At 32.3% G+C, this 20,708-nt stretch overlaps 5 protein-coding genes across 8 annotated transcripts in view; 1 reads left to right on the forward strand and 4 right to left on the reverse strand.

Moving 5' to 3' along the window:
* Window positions 1-295: 295 nt before the first annotated feature.
* On the reverse strand, window positions 296-8,944 carry LOC108733274. The gene is made up of 4 exons (XM_018464372.2): window positions 8,807-8,944; window positions 8,046-8,253; window positions 5,664-5,930; window positions 296-687 (listed from the first exon to the last, which is right to left on the reverse strand). The coding sequence occupies exons 2-4, from the start codon at window positions 8,247-8,249 to the stop codon at window positions 499-501; spliced, it is 660 nt and encodes a 219-aa protein (XP_018319874.1). The 5' UTR covers window positions 8,250-8,253; window positions 8,807-8,944; the 3' UTR covers window positions 296-498.
* A 2,463-nt stretch (window positions 8,945-11,407) lies between these two features.
* On the reverse strand, window positions 11,408-13,239 carry LOC108734593 (V-type proton ATPase subunit D 1-like). Its single transcript, XM_018466225.1, has 5 exons — window positions 13,103-13,239; window positions 12,936-13,053; window positions 12,704-12,851; window positions 11,785-12,000; window positions 11,408-11,726 (listed from the first exon to the last, which is right to left on the reverse strand). The coding sequence occupies exons 1-5, from the start codon at window positions 13,144-13,146 to the stop codon at window positions 11,521-11,523; spliced, it is 732 nt and encodes a 243-aa protein (XP_018321727.1). The 5' UTR covers window positions 13,147-13,239; the 3' UTR covers window positions 11,408-11,520.
* A 1,391-nt stretch (window positions 13,240-14,630) lies between these two features.
* On the reverse strand, window positions 14,631-16,404 carry LOC108734588 (V-type proton ATPase subunit D). Its single transcript, XM_018466212.1, has 5 exons — window positions 16,262-16,404; window positions 16,057-16,174; window positions 15,845-15,992; window positions 15,495-15,710; window positions 14,631-15,060 (listed from the first exon to the last, which is right to left on the reverse strand). The coding sequence occupies exons 1-5, from the start codon at window positions 16,300-16,302 to the stop codon at window positions 14,843-14,845; spliced, it is 741 nt and encodes a 246-aa protein (XP_018321714.1). The 5' UTR covers window positions 16,303-16,404; the 3' UTR covers window positions 14,631-14,842.
* Window positions 16,405-16,495: 91 nt separating this feature from the next.
* Window positions 16,496-18,664, forward strand: LOC108743929 (nucleic acid dioxygenase ALKBH1). Of its 2 annotated transcripts, XM_025981167.1 has the most exons (6): window positions 16,496-16,582; window positions 16,645-16,851; window positions 16,908-17,010; window positions 17,185-17,411; window positions 17,569-17,762; window positions 17,918-18,664. In XM_025981167.1, the coding sequence occupies exons 2-6, from the start codon at window positions 16,753-16,755 to the stop codon at window positions 18,249-18,251; spliced, it is 957 nt and encodes a 318-aa protein (XP_025836952.1). In that variant the 5' UTR covers window positions 16,496-16,582; window positions 16,645-16,752; the 3' UTR covers window positions 18,252-18,664. The 2 variants fall into 2 exon arrangements, with proteins under 2 accessions (XP_025836952.1, XP_025836951.1); XM_025981166.1 differs by having other exon boundaries at window positions 16,512-16,851.
* Window positions 18,665-19,542: 878 nt separating this feature from the next.
* The window catches only part of LOC108734723 (transmembrane protein 136-like), a 21,552-nt gene continuing 20,386 nt past the window's right edge, over window positions 19,543-20,708 (reverse strand). For all 3 annotated transcript variants that reach the window (XM_018466374.1, XM_025981179.1, XM_025981178.1), the window contains one exon: window positions 19,543-20,149. In XM_018466374.1, coding sequence (XP_018321876.1) covers window positions 19,572-20,149 — 578 coding nt within the window. In that variant the 3' untranslated portion in view covers window positions 19,543-19,571. The remainder of the gene's footprint in view (window positions 20,150-20,708) is intronic.

A 20,708-nucleotide genomic window follows, 5' to 3' on the forward strand; every position in this document is an offset into this window, starting at 1 on the left:
ATTAGATTACTGTTCGCAAATAGTTAAGGATGTGGGCTGTTCTAGTTTTACGGAAATGCGAAGTTTAGCTCAGGATAGGAAAGAGTGGAGGTACGTGTCCAACCAGTCTTAGGACTGACGACCTTATGATGATGATGATGATGATGATGATTCTTTTATGCCTTATTAAGAAGTAAATAATTTGCTATTTCTTGCATTAAATATTTTATTTCGATTTAATGTTCAGTAACATATTGTAGTATATATTAACACACGATAAAAATTGAATATAAGATAACAATTATTTTTTTCTGTATATGTTTGTTTCGATTTCTACAAGTTAAAGCCCCCCAGCAGTTTTGCAGTTTTTTCTTATATTGAATACTTCTGATAATGATATCCAATGTGCACGTGCATATTCAGTTGAGTTCTTATACATTTTACATTTTGAAAATGTTACATTCTGCATGGCAGTAGCAGCACCAACATTTTCGTGCACTGGAGATGAGTGATTTCTGTTTAGAAACTGCATGCTGCGGTTATTTCTTTTACCATTATCTTGTAAGTGTCATGAGGGGCTGGGGTAGTGTATTGTTGCGATCCATTTTCGTCTTTAAAATCGTTGTATGCCACAGATTTTACTTCGTAATAGCCCATTTTCGTTGCAAGCTTCTGAGTAAAAAAACTCGTTGCATCTATTTTAAGTAACTAAAAGTAAATAGAAATGAACACTTCGATTGTATTATTGACGTTTTTTAATTAAGTCGAAACTCGTGTAAAGAAAATTCTTATCGTGAGATAATATAATAATAAGCAAAAAGTTTCTGTTCAAAGAGAAAAAGAGGCCCCAGGAAACACAAAATTTGAAAGAGAGAGAAATACAATAATTCTAATCTTACAATCACATAATTTGTCGTTCAAATATTAACATTTGTGAACTTTGTCATCAAATTCTAAATATCATTCTTTTTGGCATCGTCATTTTCAATTGAAACTACAGCTAAAGTGATGAATCTGTCTTGACTCACAGTACTCCGTATTCAATTTTGTAAAAAAGCTTTCTGCATTCGTAACGGTAACTAAAATGGCCAGAATCCGACAGCAAGATGTGAAAATTTCAGAAAAACTACTACTCGAATAAAAATGAAATCAAAAATTTTCATAACAGAATTCATCAGTTCCAAACGTACTTATATCAAGCTAGTACGATAAAATTATACTTGTCTCTAATTTGATACTGAATTCACAAATTTGTCACTTCAGTCGATTACTCGAAAATATATACACTGTACATAACGTATTTCATAATAGAAGTGGCACTGGCGTAGAGAAATATTGTGAGGGTTATAATTTGTCATTGAAAGATGGTACTTTTACCCATTTCGTCCCTAGCCAAATCCTGTAGTTGGTTAGCGAAAAACCACTAAAATGACGCCAAGCTGGCACTACAAATACCGTATCTCAAAATAGAAATACAGCAGAAAAATAATGTAAGTGTCATAATTTGTCGTTAATTTAACACTACAAGATGGCACTTTATCCATTTTGTCGCTAGTCTATCGTCCAGATATCTAACGAAAAGTTGGCACTTCACGTAGTGTATCACGAAATATAATTTATTTAGGTTATATAGGTTATAATTTGGACTATAGTTTGTCACTAATTTGTCGTTAAAAGGTGGTACATTTGCCTATATTGTCGCTAGTCTATTCTTCTTCTGTTCAACGAAAAATGATTGAAGAGCCGACAAGTTGTCACAACATATAATGTATTTTGAAATATAGGTAGCAAAAAGCCTATAATTTGTCACTCATCTTGTCGCTAGTCTGTTCTTCAGCTGATTAGCAAAAACCCGCTTGAAAAACGATAAGCTGGCACTACAAATAGCGTTTATCGAAATAGAAATTAAATGGAAAAATACTATAGGGACCATAGTTTGTCGCCAATTTGTCGCTGAAAGATGGTAGGTACTTTTACCTATTTTGTCGCTAGCCTATCCTCCAACTATCCAACGAAAAACGATTGAAGAGCCGATAAGTTGGTACTGCACAATGTATCTCGAAATATAAATAGCAAAAGAGCTACAATTTGTCATTCATTTGTTGCTAAAAGTGGTACATTTACCCATTTGTTGCTTGAAATAGAAATGACATAGAAAAATATCATTTGTTATAATTTGTCGCTGACTTGTCGCTGAAAGATGGTACTTGTTCTCATTTTAACGATAGTCTATCATCCAGATGATTATATAGCGAAATCTCACTGGAAAGACGCCAAACTGGCACTACGAATAGCGTATATCGGAATTGGACGACAAAATATTGTAAGGGTCATAGTTTGTCGATAATTTGTTGCTGAAAGGTGGCACCTTACCCATTTTGTCGCTTGTCTGTCCTTCAGATGTCCAACAAAAAGCGATCGAATGGCCAACAAGTTGGCACCACACATAATGTATCTCGAAATATAAATCACAAACGAGCTATAATCGGTCGCTAAGGGATGGTATTTTTACCCATTTTGTTCTATCCACGAGCTATCCAACGAAAACCGACAAGTTAGCATTACACATAATGTATCTCGAAATATAAATAACAAAGGAGCTACAACTTGGGCTACAGCTTTTCATTAATTTGTCGTTGAATGATGGTAGTTTTGTCGCTAGTCTATCCTCCAGCAGTCCAGCAAAAAACGCAAGAAAGTCACCAAGTCGACACTACGCATAATGCATCTCGAAATACAAATGGTATAGAAAAATATTGTCGGGTATAATTTGTCAATGACTTGTCGCTGAATGATGGTACTTGTTCCCACATTGACGCCAGTCTTTCATCAAGATGATTAAATAACTGCACTACGAATAGCGTATATCGAAATAGAAATTGGGTGGAAAAATACTATAAGGGTCATAGTTTGTCGATATTTTGTCACTGAAAGATGGCACTTTACCTATTTTGTCGCTTGTCTATCCTTCAGCTGTCCAACGAAAAACTATTGAAGAGCCGACAAGTTGCCACCACACATAATGTATCTCGAAATATAAATAGCAAAAAGCTATAATTTGGGCTATAATTTGTCATTAATTTGTCGATGATGACTTTTGTCGCCGTCCAGCAAAAAACGCAGGAAAGACACTAAGCTGGCACTACACATGGCGTATCTCGAAATAGAAATGTCGTAAAAAAATACTGTCGGGAATAATTTGTTGCTAACTTGTTGGTGAAAAATGGAACTTTTTTGTCACAGGTTTAGCCTCGAGCTCATTAGCGAAAAATGGTTAGACAGTCATTAAGTCAATTTTAGAAATGAAAAGTATAATAATGTCATGCTGACTGAATATAGATACGTTATTTACAAAACAATTTTGAAACACTTCTTGAAAGACAAAAGTTGGCCTGAAATTAATTGTGTCTAAAACATCATCCTCATAAAATACATTGACTAATCTTTCTCACATTCATTGTGATATGATGTTGACTAAAATCTGTATTGGTATGACAAACGCCTTCTGTTCTGAGAAAAAGATGTTGAACATTTATTTGCTGAATAAACGTAGATATAATTCAGAGAGTATCTTCTTTTACCTGAAATTCACGCCAAATAAACGATGTGAAACCTCCCTAGACAAAAATTTTCAGTCTCTCTCCAGTCTCTCAGAGTCTTTCAGCGTCTCTGAGAGCGTCTCTCACAGTCTGTCACAGTCTCTCAGTTATTGACTAGGTGTTTTTATGGATCTCTCACAGTCTCTGCATGAGAGATTCGAATTCAGAGATTTTAGTCTCTCGCAGAGAGACTGAATGAATAAAACTGAAAAACTGAGAGACTCGAGTCTCTCGTAGAAAGACTGGGATCTCTGAAATATGTTCAACTTAAAAAATTTGAACCATGTCTATCGAGACACCACTTATTGAGAGATTCGAGTCTCTCGTTCAGAGACTCGATACGAAATGAGGATTTCTCCATGAGCGACTCGAGTCTCTCGTTCATCGAAGCTAAACAGTTTTTATGACAGTCTCTCCACAGTCTCTCTCAACGACACCAGAGAGACTTGATGAGAGACGGAGACTTGAGTCTCGCTTTCAGAGACTCTGAGAGACTGAACATTTTTATCTCGGACTAGGGTTGATAAACTAGCCCAGAAGTTTCCGATTATGTAACACCAATAAATCTATCACCTCAGAAATTTCTTAATATTATTTGAGATGAAAAGTATAAAACAGGAGTAGAAATATAAATAAATACATATTTTGTACAACCGAAAATTATTTCATTCACAGTTGCCCCATACAAATTCTCTTTTAACAAAAAATTAACAATATTAAACTTTATTATTGAAAAAACATTCGACAACATTTAACTTACAGAGAATCCGTTTTTTGCAGCAACAGCTTCGCTTTGAATAAGCAACTCGCTAGCTATTTTCCGACTTCGGAAGTTATGTGCAACACACAAAACTCTCAACTCAAATATTTTGTCCACTTTGAACTTTTCGAACAAGTTCGCTTCTTGGTTTGCGTCAAACAATAGTCCGAAAATTAGTTTATACTTAATGTCACCCTGCTCTAGTCGTTTACGACATACTTCCGAATCGGATGGTCTACTTATACCATTCAAACAAACCCCCGCAATCTGAAAGTATACAGAAACAAGAAAAACTAATTTTACTCAGTATATCGACCAGATATAAATAAAAAATTAAATCAATCTTCCGACAATCCCACCAATATAACTAATAATAATTAAATTGTAGTAAAAATTCTTTGTGGTAAACTGAAAAGTCAGAACGATTATCATAGCATATTTAGCATATTTTCTGTACAAGTAAATAATTGCTGATACTATTATGCTCTGTGCTGACAGCACTCATAATTTCTTTTATATATAATATTAACAGCCAACAAAAAACGGGGCATTCTTTGCCAAAATTTAGAAACTAATGCCTAATTACTGGCGTGTTAGTTTTAGAGAGTAATTTATGATGAATACTTACTTGGAATGCTCGCCTGTGACCTTATAATCTTTATATTGCTTAAAAATAGCCACGTTAGTTTTGTTAGTAAATTAATTGCAAATGAAATTTAATCGAAGGATTTAATTTCTTCTTAATGAAAACACTGTTAAATTTAGGTGGTGGTTTCAGAAAGGAACAATGTTCTGAAAACCTTAATTTTTGTGACTTTTTTGTCGATGTTTTTTAATTAAATGTTCTTCAATTCTGATATTAATGACTCTTCCCCATTGTATTACAAGCATAGCAAGTGTCACAAGAAATTTTGCAAATACCACTTTTTTTTAAATATTTAGTTGGTTGTTTTAAATTAAGATGAATATGAATTATTTCTTTTTAATATAGATTCATCCGTTAAAGGTGATGTAAGTAAGTATGAAGATGATTAATGACCTGAATAGTGAAGCGTTTATAAAGCTCTGAAATAAATTTTGCACTACGGTTAAACTGTTTATGACATTCCCTAGANTGTAACACCAATAAATCTATCACCTCAGAAATTTCTTAATATTATTTGAGATGAAAAGTATAAAACAGGAGTAGAAATATAAATAAATACATATTTTGTACAACCGAAAATTATTTCATTCACAGTTGCCCCATACAAATTCTCTTTTAACAAAAAATTAACAATATTAAACTTTATTATTGAAAAAACATTCGACAACATTTAACTTACAGAGAATCCGTTTTTTGCAGCAACAGCTTCGCTTTGAATAAGCAACTCGCTAGCTATTTTCCGACTTCGGAAGTTATGTGCAACACACAAAACTCTCAACTCAAATATTTTGTCCACTTTGAACTTTTCGAACAAGTTCGCTTCTTGGTTTGCGTCAAACAATAGTCCGAAAATTAGTTTATACTTAATGTCACCCTGCTCTAGTCGTTTACGACATACTTCCGAATCGGATGGTCTACTTATACCATTCAAACAAACCCCCGCAATCTGAAAGTATACAGAAACAAGAAAAACTAATTTTACTCAGTATATCGACCAGATATAAATAAAAAATTAAATCAATCTTCCGACAATCCCACCAATATAACTAATAATAATTAAATTGTAGTAAAAATTCTTTGTGGTAAACTGAAAAGTCAGAACGATTATCATAGCATATTTAGCATATTTTCTGTACAAGTAAATGTACTTATATAGCAGAAAGTATATTGCAAACGAATAATTAGGTGCTTTTCGTTGAAAAAAAGTGCTCAATGCCAGTTTGTAATTAAATGGAGTAAATGAATTTGTGGGTTGGGAAAGTCTCCCAAATAGCTTTTCATTATAGAAAACCCCTTTGTCATTTTCACTGTAATTTATTAAAATTAACAGAACGTATCACCATTCTGTCTGTTATTCATATTAACAACAATATCAGGACTCTTAATTGCTGAGGCACATAATTTTTATAATGTAATGACCGTTCAATAAGTGTGCAAACGGATAATGAAGATGAAAAGAATTTATAAGAATAATAAAATGATCATTAGTTATTCTATTCTCAATCCTCGACTTTCTTATATTCCTCGCAGACTGTCAATTTAAGTGAATTCAATAAGGAGCGGGGAAATGTCTTCACATAGGATGCGCTTATTACTTCCTTTCGTCGACTACTGTAAGGATTCCTCTTCCAATATATTCCTCTTTCAATACATTCCGACTTATTCAATTGCGTTCAACTATTTTCAATCATTTGTTTATCGATCAATAGAAGGAATTATCATAAAATATGTTATTGTGAATTCAAAATTATACAACAAGCAGGAGACAATAACAAAAAAAGGCAGATTTAAGGAAATGTATGAGTAGGACCCACGAAAGAGTTGTACATTAGGCTGCGAATATCCCAGATTCACAGCTAGGTTCAAACCAATTGTAATTTGTATGATGTCAAAGCACGACGGGGTGCCGTAAGGTGTCAAGTTGTTTTTACGGAAAAGAAGGAAATGGTATAATTTGGACTCCTTTTTAACCAATTTTCAAATTTGGACGCGCACAATTTCGCTCTTAACAGTGGTTCAATCCAACTTAAACTTGATGATATAAAAGCACGACAGGGGGGCATGTGTTTTGACGAAATAGAAGAAAATGGTTGATAATTTCGAATCCTTTTTAACCAATTTTCAAATTTGTACGCCCACAATTTCGTTTTTTACAGTGGTTTAAGTCAATTGAAACTTATATAATACAAAAGGAGGGTGTCGTAATGTTACATGCGCTTTGACGAAAGTTGTTTTTGCGAAACAGAAGGAAATGGTTTAAATTCGACTCCTTTTTAATCAATTTTCAAATTTGTACGCCGACAATTTCGCTCTTTACAGTGGTTTAAGCCAATTGAAACGTGCATGATACAAAAGCGGGGTGTCGTAAAGTGACATGTGCTTTGATGAAACTCTATTTTTGCAAAATAAAAAGAAATGATTCATACTTTGGGCTTCCGTTTAATCAATTCTCAAATTTGGACGCGTACAGTTTCGCTGTTTACAGTGGTTCAATCCAATTGAAACTTGATGATATACAGGCACGCCAGGAAAGCATGTGTTTTTATGAAAGTGTGTTTTTGCAAAGGAAACAAAATAAAATTGTTTTAGAAAATACTACAAATGGCGCAGTAAACGCCATCTGTGGCACGATGCTTCATTTTAGGATTACGTATGCTTCAACAAAGTCCACTTGTGCGGATATCTACTTGCTGAAAACGAATCCCGGCGTAGCCAACCTCAACGTGATAGGCACGTTAGCTTAATCGAGTAAAATAATTCGAAGTTGTCTGTATTCTGTCGAAACTGCCAGACGCGGATCGCGATTTCGATCTTTTTGGATCTCATCAGCGCGTCGCAGGCAGTTCCGACAGAACACAGACCAACTTTTACCTGCTGTCTTAACAGTGCGTTTTAGAAAATACTACAAAAAGCAGTTGTTTATATTACAAATTATCGTCTTGACTACTTCCTATTCCTTCTTAAAATATCGAAGATAAATAAACAAAATTGTCTGCCGCTTATGGCCCTACACCTAGTCTTGAGAAATAGGAAATTGAAAATTTTTATCACAATTACCCACTTCGTTGGTGCATTTATCAACTGCCATTATAGACATATTGTCTTCCATCGTCGCCAAATTATATTTTTCCAGACTTTCACAGGGCTCCCCACATTTGCAAAGACCGACGGAAACGTTCAATGGTTCGTCATAAAATGAAAATCTTAACATATTGATGACATCGGAATATCTTGTTGATGGTATTACGGAATATTCGAAGCTCATCTTTCTAAATAAATGGAAATATTAACGAAAATGGGAACAATTACAACATCATCAAAACAATATTACATTTACCTAATATTTGTAATATTTCACTCTAAAATGGTGATTTTGCTGTAAAGCAGCATTAAAATTAACACGATTACTTGACTAAATGAAAGAAGAAAACAAAATAACTGCAAAGCATTAAAGAATTTTCAATTTAGTACTGATCAGGGTTGTAAAGAAGGATTTTCTCTCTGTTAATCTTACAAATAAAAACTTAATGAAATTTGTTTCGAGTTTTGTTTAAGAAATTCTATATCGACGTTTATTGAATTATAATTTAGCTTAATTCACCTTATAATTAGTGATCTAACATATAGTTTTCTCCAGAAATTAAATATTTAAAACCACTAAACAATCATAGGAAGATTGCGTGGATCCAAAAAAGTGAAACTTTTGCTTATTGGTAAAAATAATTAAAAAACCGTATTCATGTGTTTAAATTTAAATTTCAATAATATCTGTTGTATAACTGAAACTATAAAAATAACGACAAAATACTTTGAAAAACTTACTCAATAATTATTATCTTTTGAATTAGGTGGAAGATAAAATTCGACAGCAAGTATATGTTATGATTACTGTATCATCGGCTACACAATTATTTTTCTAAAATGTAAAGGTTGTTAATTTTCTATACTTTCGATGTTATCTTGCCGAGCTTTCGCTGTACACTAAAAGCGTGCTCTCCTGTTGCTTCTGGCAACCGTCAGGATCCTGGAGCAAAAGCAGGACCGAAGCAAAATAAACTCAGGCTCCTCCGATAGAAAACAATTACGATAAGAGAACAGCCTTTTCTAATAAACGTATGAAGTTGAAAATGAGAAATAATCACTCAAAATGACATTTTTAATTATTAATAGTGGTTAATATAAAATATTAATGTGATAATTCATTTTCAGTTTTCCATCCAATACCCCCCGGCGGGGGTGTGACAACAGCAACAAAAATTTTCCCTCTCTAACCTGAGGTCGTTTGTAGTGGGTGGAAAATTGAAAATTAATTTTCACATTAATATTTTACATTAACAAATCACTCAAAAGTTTTTCGCCGTAATAGCTTTCTCATATTAATTATGAAAATTTAAGCAGAGTAATCAGGATCAAAACTTTTATTAAGCAACTGTTATCATTTTTAAAGGAATTATTTACAATTAGTTTAAAAAATAATTTTACACAAACTATTACTAAGTCATATTATTTATTTATTATTTATTTATTTAACCAGCAAATACAAAATACATAGATTACAAAGTACCCATGTACCCCCACAGAGATAAATATTATTATCTGTTGGTGGGACTGGTAAAAGAACAAGATAATAACTTAAAACTAAATTAAATCAAGAAGAATATTTCATTCACACTAATAGGGACAAAGACACCATGAAAATGGGAAATAGGTAACTTAAAACAATATAAATTGTGATCCTGTATTAATTATTAACTAATCTAAAAGCCCATCAATTCTTAAAATATCATAGCTCTGAAAATAGTAGTGAAAATGCTAAAATAAATATAAATAAGTATAAAAACGAAATACGTCATTATGAATTCTGTATATTTTTGACCACCTTTTGGTGTTATTTTACAGATTAGATATACACCGAAAACTCATAACAGTAAGTACATTTTCTTTTTAATACTAAATTCATACAGGAGTCATTTATTTCATAACAAATAGAATAAAATAAAAGCACTTGGTTAAGCTTCACTGTTAACAGTTAATTATTTACGAAAAATTTTTACAGTGAAGTCGCCTTTCAAACCTCTAAAGTAACAGCCAACATTGCAGATAGACCTAATTTATAAGAAGTTTTAAATGGTCACATTTTTGTTGAATTCAATTCACGCTATAAACCTTTAATTTTCTGTTTTCTTAAATTAATCTTTGAATTCTAAGGTATCCGGTCTCTCAGTCATTGAAGCTATCGATTGACCTAAATTGATAAAACTGAATTTAACTGCTCTTCTCTAACGTCTGGAAATTTCAGGGAATCTGATAGACAGATAACACGTTCTTGTGTCTGTCTCTACTCGAATAAAGTTTAAAACGTGAAACACGATTGATAATACCAGAGATGATCGGTAGAGGTTTTGATGTATATTATAATCACTTATCGTAGTAGATATGTAAATAATAAAATCAATTAAATGTATGTAAATGTACATCAGCATCTTTCCTGATCCACACCTCCACCATTACGAGCCCTGTCTCGGGGAAATTAGCCCAAATGCTCAAAATGTAGAATTTATGAAATTATTATAAAAAATCTGAAACTAATTGAATAAGTACCCAATGTTTGTTTTTTAATGTTGATTTATTTCGTTATGTATGAGTCGTTCTGCTAGAGGATAGGAAGGATATTATAGAATGTCTTTACCAACTGTATCAGCTAATAGCTTTTCTCATACATTCAGTGCAATCGACCACCTAATCGGTTCGGAAATTTTGCCCGTTTTTCAACTTACATCAGAAAAAGTAGATGATCATTTTTTTTATTAAAAAAGTTATACCTCCAGGGCGGTCGCATTTAAATTTGAAGAAAAAATTCTACCTCCAAAGGCGGATAACCGGAAGTTGATAAAGAATTAACGCAACCTGATTATTTCAGTCAAGTCTTTTTAACTTTTTAGTTTAAGTTTGTGCAGGATAGGAAAGAGTGGAGGTGCGTGTCTAACCAGTCTTAGAACTGACCACCTTATGATGATGATATTTTATTTGATCAGTTGCACTAATTAGCAGGATTGATAGTTTTACCCTGACAAAGGAGCTCGTACTGTACCTTTCTAGTCTTGCCGAATCGACAAAATGTTGAAGTTTCGTTATCCTTAGAACAAATAGGCTTTGGATTTTTTATTTGTAAATTCAAAAAATTCAGAGAAAAGAAATTAATTGGTTAAAGGAATAAGCTACGAAATTTTGAAATTTGCATTAAAAATATTTTAGTCAACATTAACCATTACAGATGATGATGAGCATTGAAAATTCTGAACAATGTTAAAGACTTACAAGTTTGGAACTTATTAAACAAATCATGACCGCTCCAAAATAGAGCAAAATTTAACTAGCGACAAGTATACTAGGTATTCCTCATTGAGTTTAATTAAGAATTTAAATTTTTGAAATAGTTACAAAATTACAAGTTGCTGGTATGGTGAATGAATATAACACAGTACATACATCCTTTAAAATTTTCTTTTTATGTTAATAGTATAATATTGCTAATATCATCGATAAAGTAGCCAATCATCATTTTCGTCATTGAAGATAGTAATGAATTCGTATTCTGGTTCTGATACATCAATGGCGTGACTCCCCATCAGTTCTTTCTTTTTATTTTTAACCATTTTCAAGCGATGAAATTCTTCTCTATCCATTTCTTCTAACATGTGTCCAATATAGTGAAGAGCGCGTTTAATTTTTGGAATTAGTACTAAAAATACAAAAAGATGTTAAAAAGCAAATGGTGTCCTTAAATAATAATAATTTACCAAATTCAAGGGCCTTTACCCTGGTCTCATTTGTCTTCACGGCGGTTTGAAGAAAAGTAAAGCATGATTGTAACGAAGCCAACTGTACAACAAATTCGATGGCTCTTTGGTATATTTTTTTAAGTTTAGCCAAATGTTGACCGCCTCGGGCTAAACCAGTAAGTTCATAAGTATCTGACCCACTTTCGAACATTTCAAATGTTTCATATTGAACACCTACGGTTTTGTAGATTTTACTCGATTGATTTTAGGAACCCAACCAGTTAGGTACATGTATGTATATAGATGTTTAAACTTAACTTGGGAAAGACACGAAATGGTAAAATTAATTTTCTTGCAGGATAAAAATAAATCTTAAACTTTTATTCGATAAAGTTGTAGCATTTATTTAATGAATTTACAACAAGTTTAATTTTTAAAACGGTAATTTTTCATAGTATTAAAAATAAACGAATAAAGAGAATTTGAAAGAAGAGCGAACTGATAGGTCATATAGAGCAGATTTGAGATGGGAAAGGATTGAGGATATGTATAGTATAGAAATAGAGGTAGAGGTAACATAGCGGTACAAAATAAGGTTGAGGGCAATGAAAATTAAAATATAAAATTCTCCCCTCTCCTGTAGGACAACTTCTTCGCGCATTGGAAGTGGTGTATCATTCCATAAATTTTAACCTGAGGAGCATTTCAAAAATTTCGTATTTCATTTGAGAAATTCGGAAACATCATTACCAAAAAAATTTTAATATTTATAACGTTGCAGCAATAAAAAAGAATTAAGAAACATAAAAAACAAATCTGAATTACGTAATTTAAATTAAGAAATCAAGAATTCTCACATTATAAAACTGTTGTAAACATTCCTTTGTATCACAAATATTACAACTTCACCGAACAAAAATATAACATTTAGTTTTACTTGCCATGTAGTCGGTTTTGCTTTTTACTTTGATATGGGCATGTGCGACGTTCTGTAGGGTATAATTAGCAATATTTCCTGCGGCAAACTTAACTTCTGCGAGTGACATAAAAGCATCTTTCATTATTTCTTCTACTGCAAATTTAGCCTAAAGACATCCAAGAATTATAGATTACTATAAAATTCACAGTACAGTTAATAAAAATATATGAATTGAATTAGTTTAACTAACTAAGAGCATTTCCCTGCAAATCACACGTAGCTTCAAATTAAGGGCATCCGTCTTTCTTTTTAATAATTTATAGCCTTTTTGGGCAAACTTTAATTTAATAGTCAGAACATTGAAGCATCTAAAATTTAAGATTGTTGGAAAATGTTTTTTATTTTGTATAGACTCACTCTCTGTTTCCCTTCGTAGCAGTTCCTCTAATATCTAGAGCCATAATTTCACGTCAATATCAATATAATTTCTTAATTTCAGATACAAGTTAATACACTTAATTTTATTTTACTGGTTAATTTTTGACAATTTTTAATTAATTAGTCTTATATGACATTTAAAATATTTAAAATGTTGATGTCACAAATTTTAAAAACCGATTGGTATAGTTTGAATCTTATTCCACTAATTCGTGAAGATTGCTTTTGGTTTATTTATTTATTTGTTTATGATTAACAATCTTGAACATTGCAGTTTTGAAAAATTATATTTTTGTTATGATACGTATGACGGGCAGATTTAAAATTCGTAATTTTCAACTTTTTTTAATAAACTTGCATCAGAAGACCTTCCTTCAGTTCAAATGTGAGTGTTCCAGCTCAACTAGAAGTGTCCTACAGGTTTCGTTAATCACTTTTGCTTATGAAGCTCTGATAGAAAGACAAACAAGCTCTAATTTGAAATTTGTGATTTTGAACAGCAGACACTTTAACGGGCTGTGCATAAACCACATATGTTGTTTTTACTCCCCCCCCCCCTTCTCCCCAAAACTACTTGGTCTTATTAACATTTTTTAAAATGAAATTTTCATAGAAATTTTAATTTTACTTTAATTCTTTCTGGTTATTTTTTATTCTCTATCACAGGAGATAGACCTGGCCCAGAATTTGTAATCTTTGGATTTTCGTCTAGATTTGTACCATAAAATCACCCTCTAATCCAAATTTGAATGTTTTACCTCAAGTAAAAGTGACCTATAGGTTTTGATTATGAATGCAGGAGCAGGCTGAAAGAGAGACAAACAGACAAAACTAAAATTCGTTTATTTGAACTTCGTCAACTAGAAGTGCCCTATAGGTTTTAAGATCAGTAATATTAATCGCAGACAGAGCAGGCTCATTTGAAATTGGTTATTTTCAAATTTTTTACTGAATTTATACCAGATTTTCCTTAAGTACTTTGAAGATGTCAGTCCAACCAGCAGTGCCCTAAGGTTTTGATTTTGTTTTTTTGCATTTTTGTACCATGGGAGATTTTTGCAGTCCAAATTTAATGGTCCTAACTCAACTAGAAGTAATCTATATAAGTTTTAATGACCAGTGACACCTATGACGAACAGACAAGCAGACTGACTAAATTGAAATTCATGATTTTAAAGTTTTTCTCCAATTTATGAAAAAAGATATTCTTACAGTCCAAATTTGAAGATCTTAGCTCAACTAGAAATTTCCTGTAAGTTTTGATAATCAGTAACACCTATGACAGACAGACAAAATTTCTTGAATTTGTATTTGAAGACATTCCTTTAGCCTAATTTTGAAGGCCCTAGTCCAACTTGAAGTGCCCTATAGGTTTCTTTTATGATCAGTACACATTTTAATGGAGAGATAAATAGCAAAGGGATTCTAGAAGAGCCCGGTTTCTTATTTACGTATGAAACCCTAAAAGGGGAATAATACGACACTTTTCTGAATTAAAAACAACAAATAACCACTTAAAAGTTTTTTATTGCGACTTGGAATACATATTCGTTATATGAGGATAACATACTATGAACAGTGAATTTCATTTAACATTCAATCACTTCCACCAAGCTTAGAATAAGATAAAGAAAAATAATAACCATTATTTACAGATGATAACTAACGAGTATCTATAATATGCAAATACTGTCCAACTGTAAAAGCAACAATTTCTATTTAAAACAACAAATCTTCATCTCCTTCTTCCAAGAGATTAACAGGTTGTTGTTGGTTTCGTTCGTTCAACTTATTTTCCGCAGCGAATGCTTCCTTTATTGCCTTTGCAGCTTTTTTCTTGTCCTGGATTTTTTTCAGACGGTAGAATTCTTCTCTTTCCAACTCATCTAACTCAGATGTAATGTACGCTAATGTACGTTCAATACGTGGAATGATAACTGGAAAACACATCAATAATATTAGAAAAAGGCATAGTAGAATATTCCAAAATCACAATTAGGCAAAAGGAATAAGAATTTGAAAGAACAAATAAAGAAAAGAATACAAAATTAGTGGCGGATATTTTGTACTGAGTAGAAAAACAACTCAATTCTTTAGATTTCTAGTCCTAAGAGAGTAAGCATTTGCAGAACACACACTTCATTTGATCATGAGCCCCCACTGGTAAGTACATGGTAAAAGGAGATAAATTGTGGTGGATACCCTACAAGAAAAGGCAAGAAATTTTGCAATACATTGTTTTCAGGGATGCTATTTTGAAGGGTGTTTAATACTGGATTTTCATTTAATCAAATTGTTTAACACTTGTCTCATTCATTCTCAAGTATATTTAATAAACTATATTCAAAAAAGAAAACGATTTTTTTCTTACCATGCTCAATGGCATTTACTCTTCTGTTTGTTATTTTAATAACTTCATCCAAAGTGATAAATGAAGTTTGAAGTGAGGCCAATTCTACTAGCAATTTAATGGCACTCTGGTAGTTTTTCTTGAGTTTAGCTAATTGCTGACCTCCTCGGGCTAATCCAGCAAGTTCATATGTGTCAGAGCCATCCTGGTAGCTCTCAAAAACAGGCAATGTAACACCTAAACAAGTAATTATTTTAAATTGTACTTTTGAAACAATCGATGATATAATACAAATGAAGAAGTTATGGTAAATAGTTAAAGTAAACATTTCTAGTTAATTAAAACTGACATAACAACAAAAAATGACATACCTGCTACATTATCTTTCTTTGTTTTAATTTTGATTTGTGCTTTTGTAACATTTTGCAAAACGACCTGATTAAAATCTCCTGTTGTAAACTTGGCTTCAGCAAGTGAAAATGCAGCTTCTTTCATAACTTCTCCCATAAGAGTTTTTGTCTAAAATATGTTTTTTAGCTCAAGGATGTAGACAAATTTAAATCATATGATCAGTTTTACTAACCTCTATAATTTTATGAAGAATCATACGAAACCTCATTTGCAGGGCATCAGCCTTCTTTTTCAGTAAACTATGGCCTTTTTGTGCACCTTTTAAACGAGCCTTCATTAACATTTGAGCCCTAGAAAATAAATGTTATTGAAGAGGTAACTCCCACATCATTATAAAACTAAAACTGTTTCATTTGAATTCTTTGTATTCTACTTACCCTCTAGAGGGAAAGATTGCAAGTTTGTCTTTTCCTGACATTTTTATGTATTATAAATTAGGTTTTATTTTTTTTATAAAACCTTAGGGTAGCACTTCTCTTTCATCACCTCTACACCTAAATTCTGCAGTCAGCTGACTTTCTTAAATCAAAATCATCAAAATTAAGCGCAGACACCATTGACGAGACATCTATCGTGTTTGTTGATTAATAAGCATCACGTATTTTTATCTTCTCAGAAGAAATGCAACTACTTTTGTGTTTGTGCATCTGGTAATATAATAAAACAGTCCTACTAAACATCTTTCAAGCAGAAGCTAAGTATAGTTTTAATTTCGCCAACTAATTTAAAATTTAAGTTCATTTTTTAACTTAATTAAAAGATCCATTTGGATCCGTTAGATGAAGCCACAAATCTTGAACAAAGTAGAAACCTACAGATGTCAGCAAACATGTCCTCCATTAATCGCGCCAATTTTTAAATTTTAAAAATGTTTAAGGATAGTTTTAAATACTATAAAACTAAAGCTTCAGTTCCTGATTTAAGTGATGTAATTGATATTTACGATTTAAACAAGTTTGATTATAAGGTAATTTACTAACAATTTGTAAAATTGCTGTGAAAGGTACAACCAGAATATTTTAGGTACAACTTTTTAAAAAAAGTAGGAATATTGGCGCTAATAATGAATGCATCGGCTTAATTCCTTTTGAAAATTGGGAAATTTATGAATTAAAAGAAAAGCCAGGTATTGCATAATTTTTATTTTTACAGGCAAATTGATAGAAAGATTTTGTTTAATATGCATTAGGAGCATTAAAATTTAATTTTAAAATATTTTCTTTTTGGTGAATTTTTTTTTAACGAAAAAGTGATATCAATTTGTAATGCACTATCCACAAATATGTTTTATATCTTTTAGACTTAATTTATATTAAAACTCCTTTTACATCCTTTGGGCAAAGATACTGGACAATACAATGTTTGGAAAACTATACCAAGAAACCTAATAAATTAAACCTAGACCCTTTTAATGAAATACCATCGAACGAAAGCTGGTGGGAAATGTGTCAAAAATATAAAAATTTCCAGTTGCTGAAAAAATTACGATGGGCTACATTAGGATACCACCACAATTGGGATACTAAGGTTTTTTTTATGAAACTTATTAACCCTATATACCTATTGCCTATTCACATCCAGTTTTGTTTACATTACATCCAATAGATTATATTTTTTTAATAAGTTTTTTTTACAAATTCTTCATATAAAATAATAATTCCATAAATTCCAATATTTTTTTGAGGTTTATACTGAAGATTTTCGAAACGAATTTCCATCGGATTTAGGACTACTCAGTAAAATTGTAGCCAAAGCAATTGGATATGATTATTTCGAACCTCAAGCTGCAATTGTCAATTTTTATCACTTGGATTCAACATTATCTGGTCATACAGATCATTCCGAAATCAATTTAGAAGCTCCCTTAATATCGTTTAGGTAAGTCAATGTACAAAACGCAATTGAACTTGAATTGAACCCGTTCTCAAATACAGAGGTGTTTTATTCCTCCACCACCTTCCATTCGTTCGACAGCCGCATCATGTAAACAATTATCAGAAAATGTTTTTAAAGATATTATTTTGGTTTTTCAGTTTTGGTCAATCAGCGATATTTCTCTTAGGAGGGAAAACTCTAGAAGAAAAACCAACCCCTCTACTTATTCATAGTGGTGACATTATAATAATGACAAAGGAAGCAAGATTATGCTATCACGGTATTCCAAGGATTTTAAAGACTGACAACACTCCTTGGAACACTAACAATTTTTCCGAAGAGAAATTAGCAAATTGTGGAATTTTTTCCGATCATGCGATTTTCAAGAGTCAGAATGAAGAATTGTGGAAACCGTTTGGACAGTATTTAAATAATTCAAGAATTAATATGAATGTCAGACAAGTCCTTCCTAGTGGGCAGAGTTCTCTTTAAAAATGTATTTTTTATCACTTTTGTATTTGTTTGTATCTTTTTATGAATAAATACGATGATATTTCTGAATAAATTGATTGTTTTGTCTATCTTATATCACTTGTATGAAGTTTTGAATCTCTAATCTCTATAACTAATTACTTATCTTCTATTTTTATTTGTTTACTTTTTTTTGTAAACACAATCTCTATATTTCATTTCCTTCCGATTATAATTTGAGAATTAGATAAAAATAAATTTTAATTGAAAACCATAAACACTAATTTTATATTTGGTAGGTGTATAAAAAGATATATCTCTCCAACGAAAAGGTCTGCGACGCGCTGATGAGATCCAAAAAGATCGAAATCGTGATCCGCATCTAGCAGTTACGACAGAATACAGGTCACTTCGAATTATTTTATTCGATTATGGTATCGTTTCAGCAAGTAGATATCCATATATTTAAATGGACCTTGTTGGAGCATACGTAATCCTAGAATGTAGCATCGTACTACAGATGGCGTTTACCGCGCCATTTGTGGTGTTTTCTAAAACGCGCTGTTAAGGCGGCGGCTAAAAGTTGGTCTGTGTTCTGTCGGAGCTGTCTGCGACGCGCTGATGAGATCTAAAAAGATCGAAATCGCGATCCGCGTCTTGCAGTTTCGACAGAATACAGACCACTTCGAATCATTTTAAACGAAAAGTTATTCGTAAATATAGTTGGGACGTTCACAATTGGCATAGTCCACAATAAAACTGCTTTCTTCTTTCAACTTACTAACTAAACAAGAGCGGTTGCTGACAAAACGCCTACTTTTACTCACGATAGACGCTGTAGGGAATATCGTAAACATAGAAAAAAGATGTCAGATAAGAATTGCAGCGGACACTAATAAAGAAAGAGGAATAAGATTACACCAATTGATGTGTAATAGAAAGAGATGCAGACAAGTAGAATTTGAGCAAGAAAGTTCAACATTCTCAGGAATTTAGGAAAGCAAAAACGGTTGTTTAAAGATGTAATTCAAAACAGGCAGTTATAAAGCCGACCCTGACTTTTTGCGTACATAAGCAACCTCTGATCGCTGCACCGCTTACTATTATTTGGTTATCTTCACTTATTATCACTCAGAAAAACAGTTGTAAATGTCCAATGCGACCAAATAATATTGAAATCGCGATTCGCGTCTGATAGTTTGGATCAGTTTCTGACCAGGAATATAAAAGTTTTTAGAAATTAATATCTTGAAATCGATATCGGGACAATTTTGTATGAAAATGCCCTATGACTAGGAAATAATTTTTCAAATTTTAAGGAATTTATTTATTAATTCCTAATTACGTAAACGTAGTTTGAATCCCATTGTTTGGCTGAGGCTGAACAGTCAAATACTTGTATTGTACATATTTCACAATATTGATAACGAACATCCAGGAGATAATATAGATAGTCGTGGCTAGTGCACGAAATTCAAATGTATTAGGCTGTGCAATAATATATACTAAATAATGAGTTCCCAAGAATACCCTCAGTATTAAAAACGAAACAATGAATATAAATTCAATGACGTAAAACGTGGTAGTCTTCTGATAACCATGGTACCGTACAAACCATCTGGTCTGAAGGCAAGGATTTGACAATTCCAATACACCAAGTGCACAGGTTGATTGACCGCCAGACTTCCTCATGATCAATAGTCGATAAATTGCGAAACAACTGAAGCAGTGATGAGCCAGCATGAGAGGCGATTCCGTCTGGTAATAAAAACACCAAACGGTGTCTTCAATGAAGTACCCCAAACTAGCAAGTAGAATTAGAGTCTGTAATGAAGTGGTCACCTGTTCTGATCTGGAGAATTTCCAGTCTCCAAAGCATTCATTACAACCAAAATAAGCCATCACGAGTCCATGAGTTCCTAAAAGCGAAAGATTTTTGGTTTAAAAACTTCATGAGGGTGGTTTGTTCGTTAATTATGTTAGTGGGCTGGGTATATGAATGATGTAGTGGATAGAGTGGAATAAATGTAAAAAAACAACGGAAATTATAATATTCTTACTAAATAGTTAAAACAGTAGTAAAACTAACCTCTATAGATACGGAAAATTAAGAAGTTTAATCAGGTCTTACGGAAAAAAATTCAATCTACACATTCGTTTGGAATCTCCACTCCTATTTCTTATTCTTTTTTTTTCGTATCTTTTAAATATACTTAAAAATGTAGGGATGAGTTACAAAGATAGAAGAGTGACACTTAGTTTGTATAAAGGAAGGGAGTCATACAGGGATGCACACTGTCACCGCTACTTTTTAATCTATACATCGAAGACGCGATCAACATCATTAAAGACAGTACAACTGTAGGGATAGATGTGCAAGGGCAAAAGATTAGTATGCTTAGATTTGCAGATGATATAGCAGTATTAGCATCTAGCAAGGAGGACCTAGAGATAGCTTTAAATAAAATGGAAGCGGTA

Source organism: Agrilus planipennis, unplaced genomic scaffold (genome assembly GCF_000699045.2).
Source record: "Agrilus planipennis isolate EAB-ADULT unplaced genomic scaffold, Apla_2.0 scaffold1, whole genome shotgun sequence".
Classification (NCBI taxonomy): Eukaryota; Metazoa; Arthropoda; class Insecta; order Coleoptera; family Buprestidae; genus Agrilus; species Agrilus planipennis.